General features: G+C 42.0%; 1 protein-coding gene across 2 annotated transcripts in view; it reads left to right on the top strand.

Annotated features, from left to right (window-relative positions):
• Positions 1–12,879, top strand: part of LOC126164949 (anaphase-promoting complex subunit 1) — a 361,025-nt gene that overhangs the window by 149,162 nt on the left and 198,984 nt on the right. For both annotated transcript variants that reach the window (XM_049920281.1, XM_049920280.1), the window contains exon 15: positions 8,992–9,138. In XM_049920281.1, the coding sequence (XP_049776238.1) occupies positions 8,992–9,138 (147 nt within the window). The remainder of the gene's footprint in view (positions 1–8,991; positions 9,139–12,879) is intronic.

Genomic DNA, 12,879 nt, shown 5'->3' with positions numbered 1-12,879 from the left:
TCTGTTCAGGAGCGACCCAAGGGTAATCATTACACCTCACAATTCCATACAGAATATTGTGTTGTTACACATCTGTACTACTTTCCAAACTTTAGTAAGGTTGCGCATTGTAAATATAACTATAAACATACTGGGTGTAATGGGAAGTTATGAATCTTGTCAGAAGTATGATTATAACGGCAAACGACAAGCTAGTTAAAAGGCAACGTTTATTCTAACATTCACTGCTCCAGTATTGGCATCCCAAACACATCTTATTTTTGAATGCCTTCAATTTAGTAACTTAATGCTACCATATATGGGAGAAACAGCTTGGAATTTTTTTTAAAACTAGCCCACAGTCAAATTACTTGTACATCTTTTCAAGTGTGCCTCAGCCAAACTTGGCATCAATCTGTATGAAGTAGAGTGTGTGCTGTGTACTATGGTGGGTACACAACTTAAGACAAGGTGGATAAAAAAAATCTGTACAGCAATACAACCATTGAAATTCACCATCTGATTTGCTCTTGATCATAAAGTATCCCTTTGATAAATCAGAGCCTAAAAACAGATACAACTCTACATCTGTTTGTGCTCCTGCAAATGTATTAGCAAATGTGCACTGGCTTCCATGTTTGTCCTTTTGCTCCATCTTTGCCCTTTCTTAAACCAGTTGACATAAGTGCCAGCATTTTATGTACGTCCATTTTTGGATGAATACTGCAGCAGGAGCTGCTGTAAGTGTTATCATTTGGTAATAACGAAAGTTCTGGTAGAATGTAATTTAAGAGCAAAGCAGTCCACTTACTAAATAGCAGCAGCATTGAGTACTTGACAGGCGCACACACACACACACACACACACACACACACACACACACAGAAGAGAGAGAAAACTGCTAGCTTATGGAATAAAGCCTTTTATGAGCTATAATACACAAAATGCACGTGCTGACTGGACACGAAGTGCCTGGATTGCATTATTATAGGTGAATTAGGGTGGGGTGTGGATTGTGTTGGGTGGACTAGAAGGGGGGTGAGAGAGAGAGAGAGAGAGAGAGGAGGGGGAGTGAGAAATGTAGGGGGGAGGCAGGAAGAGGGGTTGAGGTTCGGTAGTTAGTGGTTCAGAGGGAGGCAGCAGGTTTGCTGGCTATTAATGCAGCAGGGGAGGATGGCAAATACATGGGTACTGGAGCTGGAGGGGTTCAGTGCATGACGGGGGAGGGGGGGGGGTGATGTGGAGGAATGTATTGGAAAGGGTTGATAGGACAAAGGCAGGGGAAACTATTGGGTGGATGGCGTGGGGACTGTGGGTTAGCAGAGATAAGGCCAGAAGGGTTACGGGAGTGAAGGATGTGTAGCATGAGTAACTCCCATCTACACGGTTGTAAAAAGCCAGTGGTGGAGGGAAGGATCCAGATGGTATGGGTTGTAAAGCACCCAGAACTCAAGCATGTTGTGCTCAGGCGCATATTGTGCCACTAGGGGTCAACTTTGTTCTCTACGGTTTGGCAGTGACCATTCATTCTGGTGGACAGCAGGTCAGTTGTCATACGTACATGAAAAGCAGTGCAGTGATAGCAGCAGACTTGGTTTATGAGGTGGGTGCCTTCACAGGTGGGCGGCCTCTGATCAGTAGGGTAAGCCTGAGACAGAACTGGAGTAGGAAGTGTAGGTTGGGTGAATGGGGCAAGTCTTGCACCTAGGTCTTCCACAGTGGTATGATCCCTGTGGCAAGGGCTGGGACTGGGAATGGCTTAGGGATGGACTAGGATGTTGTGGAGGTTGAGTGGGTAGCAGAACACCACTCTAGGAGGGATGAGAAGGTTCTGACTAGGGATGGGGTACAGGTGTTCCAGTCTGGGGTGGTATTGGCTGAGTAAGGGGTCACTCCTTTGTCTCTGGTTCTTGTGGTTGAGGGGAGGATTGGGGGCATGTAGGGATAGGGCACAAATGTTTGTGGACTAAGTCTAAGGGATACTGCCTTTCTGTGAAAGCATTTGTGAGACTTTCAGCATACTGGGCAAGGTAGTGGTTGTCACTGTAGACATGCTGTCTCTTGGTGACCAGGTTTTGGGAAGGATGTTTTGGTGTGGAGGGGATGTCAGCTGTCAAATTGCAGATACTATTGTTGTTTGGTGGCTTTAATACAGACAGAGGTGTGGATGGAGTCACCGAGAGGAGTAGTTAAATGTCCAGGAAGATGACCAGTTGGGTTGAGGACGACCAGAAGAAGTGGTGGGAGAGAAGACGTTGAGGTTGTGGAGGAAAAATAGGGTGACTTGACCCTGGGTCCAGATCATGAAATTGTCATCAGTGAACCTTACCAGGTGAGGAATATTGATTTTGGAGGCTAGGAATGCTTCCATGAAACGGCCCATTGAACAGTTGGTGTAGGAGGGTGCCAGGCGAGTGCCCATGTCTATGCTGCTAATTTTTTGATATGTCTCATGATGAAACGCAGTGACTACCTGATAGAAGACTTCAAACAACTTGGGTTAGTACATTGTTGCGACATCCTCTATCCGACAGTTTTCCCTTCCTCTGTTCTGTAAACCTCCCTCCTCTGATCCTTGCTTCCATGCCATCTTCACTGTACACATGTCTCATTTGCAGACTTAGCCTGTATTTGTAGCTTTCTAATTGTAATGTATCATACGTGTAGCTTGCAGAAGTGGGTTTGTATTATAGCTGGGAATATGAATGCTTAATTTGTATTTTCCACTTTACAGTTTTTCAAATTATTGGTATGTTATATCATGCATGTCAGAAAAATTACATCAAGATGTTCAGCTGAATTTTTTGTTTACTGCTTGAGCCTTTTTGCTCCTGTCATTGTATTTTATTCCGATTTCCCCTTTGTTTTCCTTTACTGTTGAATTTTTCTACTTTGTGAAGAGATCCTCTTTGCTCATTTTTTTCTTTTTATCTTGTATATGTTACCTAGTTTATTTTCTAAATTTATTGCCTTCAGGTTTTAAATCCTGCTTCTATATACAAACTACAAGTTCTTTTTTTGCATATCATGTACTATGTTCATGGCTTAATCATCTCTGAATGTACCAAATTTGGTATGTCATGTGATGACATTTACTGGTTATTATTAAGTAAAAGATATTGTTTGGTGAGCACTTCATACTCTGTGGTAGTTAATCTTATTTAACCATAATCTGTTAACTGACTCATGTTCTTCCTTAACAAGACTCACTAAAATCGTTTACTATGCATTGTGGACTGCTGTTACAGAAAAGCTGTATACTATAATCAGATTTGTCAAAACAACAGTTCTCAAATTTCATACCATAGATGTATACAGATATTTTTCATCAAATATACAGTATGTATGGCCTTCAAGGAGATGATATATAAACAAATCTGCAGCAGAGCCCAGGGCACCCATGTGGCACACTCCTGTGCCAACCTTTTTATGGGCCATCTGGAGGTAACATTCGTAGCCTCTTAAAATCCCAGACTCCTTGTCTGGTTCAGGTTCATTGACAATATCTTCATGATCTGAACCCAGGGCCAAGTCACTCTATCCTCGTTCTGTCCTCCTCAATCCAACATGCTATCTTTGGTGATGTTGATCATCTCCTCTCTGATGACTCCATTCACAGGTTGTGCCCATATTAAATCCATGAACTGCCAACAGTAACTGTGATTTGACAGCTATCACCCCTTCCACACCCAGAAAGCATTCCAAAGGAGCCAGGCCACTGATGGGTGGCATATCTGAAGTGATGAGAATTTCCTTGTCCAGTATGCTGAATGTCTCACGAAACCTTCCACTTGGTGGGAAGGTATATAAACAAATTTGCGACACAGCTGTTGGCACTTACATGGCACCCTCATATGCTAATATTGCTATGGGCCATCTAGAAACCTAACCCTTTGTCTGGTTCAGTTTCATAGATGGTATCTTCAGGAACTGGACTTAGGTCAAGACACCCTATCCCCATTTGTCCATAATCTCAACACCTTGTCTGCCATCCACTTCACCAGGCCCTCCTCACCCCAATGTCTCACTTTCGTGGATGTTGACCTCCTCCCCTCTGATGGTTCCATCCTCACCTAGTTCTCAAACAGAATTCCTGTGCTGTATCCTCACATCCCTGTACTCCCCCCACTAGTCCCGGGAATAAGCTACATTGGCTTGTCTCCCTAGTCACCCAATATCACTTTGGATAGGAGCAGCTGAACAGTATCCTTCACCAGTGGCTTGATGACCTATGAGCGACACCTGTCCCACCCCACCAAATCTTGTATTACATCGGCCACGCAACCTACACATCGCCCTGTTGTTCCCTCCCTATCCCACTCCAGTTCACAAGCCCTTGCCCCAGCAGTCATAACCCTGTGGAAAAACTGTGTACCTGATTCACCCACCCAGCACTTTCTACTCCAGTCCTGTTGCAGGCATAACCTACCAAATCAGAGGCGAGGCCATGTGCGAAAGCACCTATGTCATAAATCAACTCTGTTGCAGTGCTGCACAGCTTTTGATGTCAGCATGACAACTAACCACCTTTCTATCAGAATGAATGGCTACTGTTAAACTGTGACCAAAAACAATGTTGACCACCCAGCGGCACAATGTGCAGCTGAGCACAACATGCTAGAATTCAGTAGTTGCTTCACAACCCAGGCCATCTGGATCCTTTCCTTCCCCATCAACTTTCCTGAATGATGCTAGTGGGAGTTATCCTTGCAGTACATCCTTCACTCCCATAACACTCCTGGCCATAGTCTCCATTAACACACTGTCTCCACACTCTCTACCCAACAGTGTTCCCTATGTCACCTTCTCACAATCCATGCCTATGTCACTTTGATTGTACACTATTTTGGTACATGTGTATCACATCCCAGCTGTCCACTCAGTGCAAATGAACTTGAAATTAAAAGAACTGACGGGTGCAGTATAAAAGAAGAAATGTACAGTGTCTTTTTTCCATCATTATTTTTTTTCATTTTTTCCATTCAGTTTGAATACCTACATCATTTAAGTATAAATATCATCAAATATATGTTGATTAACACATCTAATTTTGATTTTTATGAAAAATGCATGTCTTCTTATTTCATACTATATAATACATACAAAAATCCATTTTTTATTGCAAACAAAAATTCATAATTATCAGTCTTTTGTAAAAGATTGTTAACCAAGATTGTAAATTAAATGCTACAAATTAAGTTTTTGCGTATTTTTGTATTTTACACATCACATAAATGCTCACAGCATTTGTTTAAAGCTGGCTGGTGTGGCCGAGCGGTTCTAGGCGCTTCGGTCTGGAACTGCGCGACTGCTATGGTCGCAGGTTTGAATCCTGCCTTGGGCATGGATGTGGGTGATGGCCTTAGGTTAATTAGGTTTAAGTAGTTCTAAGTTCTAGGGGACTGACGACCTCAGATGTTAAGTCCCGTAGTGCTCAGAGCCATTTGAACCATTTGAATTTGTTTAAAAATATGTTTCTACATGGAATCTAATCCAGGCGCGAGTACGCTCACTACCACACAGTCACATTGCCTGTCAAAATAAATCTATATTATTTCAGCAAGTTAAACAATCGCAATACTCAAAAAAAGGACTGAATTTCGCCCCCATCCCCAGAACGATCTCGAAACAAGACATTATCAGCGGCGTGGAAGAAGCAATACGAGGGCTTCCAAAGGAGGAAGCAGAGGAAGTCAGACGGGAAACTTACAGAATAATCAACAGATCTCGATTACCTAAAAATAACATATCTGCGGAAGAACAAGCAGCTCTCCGATCCCTTAGAGATGACCCTGATATAACGATCCTACCAGCAGGCGATACTACAGTGGTATTAAGCACTGCCGAGTACTGGCAGAAAATAAACCTGCTGCTACAAGACGAGGCCTACAAGAGGCTGAAGAATGATCCAACCCTGATGATGAGTAGAAAGACAATAGCTCTGCTTAAGAAATGTGACTTACCTGAGCCAATGAAGAAACAGCTGCACCCCAGAATGCCAGTGATATCACGCCTGTAAGGACTGCTGAATATCCATAAGGAAGGGGTGCCCCATAGACTGATTGTCGACTCCATCAACTCCCACAATTACGCACTAGCTAAATACTTAGTGACACTGCTCAAGCTCCTTGTGGGACACTGCAGGCACCATGTGAGAAACTCAGCCGAATTTGTAAAAATACTCAGGGATATGCAACTACAAAGGGAGGACCTACTCATGAAAGTGCCCCTTCGAGACTCCTTGGCACTTTTAGCTCAGCACTTTGAACCACAAACTGTCAGCCTGTTCGAACACACACTAACCACCACCTACTTTCAGTGCAACAAGGAATTCTATGAGCAAATCAATGGTGTGGCCATGGGCTTCCCACTGGCTCCTGCAATTGCAAACCTCTGTATAGAATATTTCAAGGAGGTGGCCCTCCAAACTGCTAGACAGAAATCAAAGCACTTCTTCCGCTATGTCGATGACACTTTTGTCATGTGGGGACATGGTAAACAGGCGCTGGGTGAGTTTCTGGAGCACCTCAACAGCATCCATCTGATTATAAAATTTACGATGGAAATGGAGGAAAATGGATGCCTCCCCTTCCTTGGCATTCTAATTAAGAGAAAGGCAGATGGTTCACTACGCCATGCAGTACATAGGAAGAAGACACACACAGACCGATACCTTCATTCAACAAGCTGCCACCATCCAGCATAAAGACAAACAGTACTGACCACCCTGGTACATAGGGCGTGCTCCATCTGAAACAAACAGCCTACCATCCAAGCTGCAACACCTGAGGTAAGTCTTCCACCAAAATGGCTACAGTGAAACGCACATCAACAGGGCGCTTAAAAGGAAGAAGGAAGCAGTGACAACCCAAGAAGAAGAAGAAGAAGAAGAAGAAGAAGAAGGAGGAGGAGGAGGTGGAGGAGGAGGACAACAAACAACTCGTGTTCCTTCTGTATGTTGGTCCACTCTCAGCCAAAATTGCACAAGTTCCAAATACAATATCAAAACCATTCTCCACCTACCACCGAAGACAAGGGAGTTCCTAGGTTCTGCCAAAGACCTGCTGAAGCTTAACAACCAGGAATATACAGCATCCTATGCGAATGTGGTAAACCGTACATTGGACAAACACAGCGGTGTATATCTAAACACTGTGAAGAACATATCAGATGTGTGCGACTATGTCACACAGAAAAATCGACCATAGCAGAACACAGCATAAATAAAGAACACACCTTCAACTTTGAAAACACCGATGCCGAGCATCTGGCTTCTGGGAAAGTATTATCAAAGAATCCCTAGAAATAAGGATTCACGACAACCTGGTCAATGGGAATGAGGAATACCAACTCAGCGCAGCATGGAACCCTGCGATAGCAGCAATCCTTTTGGAGCTGGTCTGCCAATGTCCTCCACCACAGATGCAGACAGAATGCTTACACCGAGAACCAAACGTGGCCATTGGGGACGACCGCTACCCCGACCAACTCGTGCATGCTGCCGGTCCACTGCAGCCTCCCGAGGTCTAGTGGAGGAGGGGGTGACCACGCATATAAATACCCCACTCTCCGTGGATCTCGACACTTCACCAGAATATTGGTGGTATAAAACGTCCCGAAACGTCGTGATGTATCAACGCTACCACCCAACTGGAGACCCGACAAACCTTCATCAGCAGTTTACGCCGGGAAAGCCTACAGTCACGTATATGATTGAAATATTTAGAAGTCAGTTTTCTCGAGAATTTTTGAGAGTTGCATCGAACTTTGGGACAGGTATATTTAAGTTTTGAACTTCATGCACCATGAATATGAAAAAAAATTACAAACATTTGATTTTTGTGTAGTCCACTTGTTAGAGAAAAATGGGCAGTGCAGTCACTCGTGGAGGGGCACTTTAATTCTACTCCTGGTAAGTCTGATTCATAAATTAATAAACTTTCTGCATTTGTCTTACATATAGGGTACAGCATACAATGCATTGAGTCTATCTAACCATGTCAAAATGCGTGCTGTCTTAATACCGTATGCTTGTAAAACTCTGGTCATCTCTCGAAAATTGGGAGTGAGCAGCAATAAAATTTAACTGTGGTCAAATCCTTCATTTAACATTGATCGAGATCAGTGCATCAGAATTTTGCAATGAACAGCGTTAAATGCCAACTTTACTACAGTTAACTTTTAGTCGAAGTCAGTGCACTTAGTTGGATGATCAGCAAAGGTGTTCTGGTGACACTCTTGACAGCGTGGTATACCAGTCTATCGCATGCCACACAACCACAATCAAGAGTGCCATTTGTTTTCATAGCAGGACTTCTTTTGTTGCCATCCGTACAGCACAGTGATACATCGATGACATTCTGTGCCCGATTTTGTTGCCCTTCACGGCAAGCCATTCTGGGCTTACATTTCAGGAAGAGAATGCTCATCTGCACATGGTGAGAGTTTCTACTGCTAGGCTTCATGCTTGCCAAACTCTGCCTTCGCCAGCAAGATCGCCAGACCTCTCCCCAATTGAGAATGTTTAGAACATTATCGGCAGGACCTTTCAAGCAGCTCAGGATTTTGATGATCTAATGTGCCAGTTGATATCCATCAGGAGGACATCCACAACTCTATCAATCAATTTGAAGCTGAATAACTACTTCCATAAGGGGCAGAGGTAGAGGTAGACAATTGAATTACGGCTTTCTCAGTTTGTGAAGCTCTTTCTCTTCACTATTGGCTTGGCAAGAACCACCCATCCACTTTTAACATGTGGAAGCACATGATGGCTGTATTGTAGAAAGCAGGCAAAAATTTAATGTTGATGATGAGTGAATGTCTTCCTAAGGTTTGAAGCAGCTATTGCAGGCCACTTGAGGGTATATACTGTGCAAAATGAGCCTTCTCAGGAAAGAGACTGAAATATTTGATTCAAGCAGTAATTTATTTTGTCAACACAAGAAAGCAAACAGTTTATTTTTTCAATTTTTTATGTATTATTAATGTAGATATGATTTTTGTTCATAGGACTTGAAGCTGAATATGCTGATGTCAGAAGTATTACCATCATTAGCTCAACTTTTGTACCAGCTTTCAAGTGACTTGAAACTGCCAGCATATGTTGATCATTACTGGAGGGATTATCCAACACTCTGCCCTGCCAAAGTACTGAAGGTATTGCCTTGTATACTCATTTTCCTTTTCATGTAATGTACTTATGAAATTGGAATTGAGATATTACAGACCGTACACTTTACAGTTTAGTGTTACATGTTCGGTTTTACATGGGGGGTATATAAATCATTTACATTGTAACAGCTATCTTACTTACTATAGCTATAAAAGAATCCAAATATACATAGACAAGAAAAAAGTAGTGTATAGATAAAAGGAGAAAAAAAAGGAGGAGTTAAAATGGCTGACAATATTGAGACATACGTGAGGTGTTCAAAAAGTAAGGTGACGTTATATTTTTACGAAAAAATGTTCAATGATTCATCAATATTCATATCCCCTTCAAAGTAATCCCCCTTAGATACAATACACTTGTGCCTGCACTTTCTCCAATCCTTGAAGCACTTCTCATAAGCACTATTTGGTACAGCCTTGAGTACTTCCAGCAATGCAGTTTATATTTCCTCAGTTGTTGCAAATCTTTATCCTTTCATTGGTCTCTTCAGTTTTGGGAACAGGAAAAAGTCGCAGGGGGCCAAATCCAGTGAATATGGTGTCTGAGGCATGATTATTGTATTGTTTTTGGCCAAAAGATCTCTCACAAGCTATGATGAATGAGCAGGTGCATTGCCATGATGCAAAAGCCATGAATTGGTTTTCAACAATTCCCGACATTTTTTTGTCTATTGCTTCTTGCAGACGGCACATAATGTCAAGTTAATACTCTTATTGACCATACGACATTGGGGCAAAAATGATGCGCTATGCCACGGTGATTGAACTTGGTGTGCTTTTTTCGGTCTTGGCTCTCGGGGGTGCTTCCATTGGGATGACTGGGCTTTCATTTCAACGTCATAACTGTAAACACATGTTTTGTCACTGGTTATGACCCTTTTGAGCAAATCAGGATCATCATTGATGTCATTCAAGAGCTTCTGAGTGATCCTCAGGTATCGGTTCTTCCGATCAAAATTGAGAAGTTTTGGAACAAACTTTGCTGACACATGTCTCATGCCCAAAACATCCGAAAAAGTTGCATGACATGAGCCGACCAATTGCCAACCTCCTCAGCAACTTCTCTTACAGTTCTTCGACAATTTTCCAAAACAATTTTCTTCACAGCTTCGACGTTATCATCTATTGTTGTGTACTGGAGTGTCCTGAGCGAGGTTTGTCATTGGCAGTTTCTTGGCCATCTTGGAAGAGTTTGTATCACTTTTAAAACTTTTTTTTACTTATAGCAGACTCATCATATGCCACTGTCAATATTTCAAGTGTTTTAGAACACACACACACACACACACACACACACACACACACACACACACACAGATATAAAATTGACGCAAATTCTTTGCTCCATTTTAATAAGAATTGAAAATCTCCGAGCACACTAAAACACACCTAACCTTTCTATCTGTCAGAAACAAATGAAGTATGCTGTACACTTGAAACTGTGAACATACATTCGGGACATGTGTACCGACATATCAAAAAGAAGATTGATAAGTGAATGTACGTTGTCCGCACAATTTGAAAAGTCATATTATTTTTGAACAGCTCTCGTAACAGTGTAGCCAGTGATTTCCTTGCAGACTACTAATGTGAATTGTACAGAGGTCTGTTTATTTTGAATCTTGTTTATATTTGTCATTCGTTCCGAGGCTTGTCTGTGTTTTGAAAGCAATGTATGAAGACTTTCCTACTGGCATGCAAGAAAGGATTTTCTGTTGGGGTTGTCTCCCTTAGTCTTTGGAGTTTCTCCTCCACCACAAGGCAGTGGTTCCCTTCTCATTTAATCCTCAGAAAGGAGGGTTTCCTCATCTGCCAGCTACACTGTTCCAAAGTCTTCCTTCTCTGCCATCGCTGCCATTAAGGTCTTCACCCGTAACCTGGGCATTGGGTTCAGTGTTATACCCCACAGGATTGGGTCGCTGCCTGAACTCAGCTATCCTAGAGCACTCCGGCCTACTGAAGTGTAGGATGCCCACCCCCGCGACTTGGGTGCGCCAGACAGGAATTACCCCAGTGGAGGAATAGGGAAGGGGACCCTACCTCCCTGGAGTCAGGTTAATGATTGTGTATGGTGCCACAATCAAAGACAATCAAGACAAAATGATGATTTTTGCAGATGATATGGTGATATGGGGTGATAAAGAGGTAGATGTACAGTTACAACTTGATGCGAGGAAGGAAATAATGAAAAGGTATGGATTAAAAATAAATAAAGCAAGAGTGAAGTAATGGTATTTGGAAGAGAGAAAGGGAGTGAAATATCTAGGGATGGAAGAATAACTAAAGAAATTAATAGGAGGCAATTTTTACCAAACAAGAAAAAACCTGATTTGGAATAAGGAATTTCAAAAAAAGCAAAACTCCTTATGTATAAGAATTATTACTTCCCTATTGTCACCTATGGTGGAGAAACATGGACAATGACAGAAAGGGACTGGAGCAGACAGCAAGCAGGGGAAATGAAATTTCTCGGAGCAGTTAAGGGAAAAACAAAAATGGACAGAGTAAGGAATGTAGAGATTAGAAAGGACCTTAAACAAGAAAGAATGAGAGAAGAAACTGGAAAAAAAAAAAAAAAAAAAAAAAGAGGAGATTGAGATGGTATGGGCGTGTTAAGAGGATGCACGGGCAGAGACTCCCCAAAATTATGGAAGAACTAAAGATGGATGGGGAAAGACCTAGAGGATGCCCAAGAACACGGTGGAAAATGGAAGTGAGAATATCTGTTGAAAGGAGAGGTGTGACCTGGCAGCAAGTGGAGGAAGAAAAGTGGTGGGAGGACTGAGCCAAATGGAGAGGACTTGGCAGCACCCAGACCCGGCAGTAGCTGGAGCTCAATCCGGATGTAGATAGATATATTTGTCAACGATGGTATTTAATAATATTATGTACTAATGTTTATATTGTCTTCAGTAACTTCCTTTGGCCTTAGCGTTTTCTGCTTTCACCTGTTGAATCATGCCTTTCCTCTTATCCCAACATCTCCTAACTTCAGAAGACTGTGTGGTGATGAAATACTACTGATAGTATATGCTTTCCCTTCTTTTTTTCTCATAATACTGTTTCTGCCAGTCCGACCCTCAATCCCAGTTCTACAGTAGTTTCTATCTCTTTTTTGTTGTTGTCTTTATTTATCTTGATTTTATTTGCAGTTTGTTGATTCTTACAGTTTCTTGACATGTTGATTACCAACAACTCATTATTAATAGTGTTCTAGAATTTGAATCACAATTGCTAATCCATTATCGCTTCTGAACCTTTCCATGCAGCATATAAGTCTTCTGATGCTTGTTTTGGAGTGACCCATTCTTTCCTACAATACTTTTACTTTTTGTATTTTTAAGCATGCTCTCATGATGAATATAGTATGTTTTGAAGAATATAAATGCACTGATGGAAAAAATCGCAACATCGAAAAGTAATTAATGTAAAGTAATGAAATTTCGGGAATACATTTGTCTAGGTAACATATTTAAGTGATTAACATTGCACGGTCACAGGTTAATGTAAGTGCGGGATGAATCATTGCAAATCTGAAATACTGGTACATTAATAACCAGTGTAACCTCGCATGCAATCATGCAAACATGGATACATTTGTGTTGTACAGGTGCCAGATGTCAGTGTGTGAGATGGAGTTCCATGGCTGTTGCACTTATGTGATCAATACAGGTATGGTTAATGCCGTTTGTGGATGCTGCTGCTGTTGTTGTCCGACTATGTCCT

Source organism: Schistocerca cancellata, chromosome 1 (genome assembly GCF_023864275.1).
Source record: "Schistocerca cancellata isolate TAMUIC-IGC-003103 chromosome 1, iqSchCanc2.1, whole genome shotgun sequence".
NCBI classification, from domain to species: domain Eukaryota; kingdom Metazoa; phylum Arthropoda; class Insecta; order Orthoptera; family Acrididae; genus Schistocerca; species Schistocerca cancellata.
This window is presented reverse-complemented; position numbering and strand designations above follow the sequence as displayed.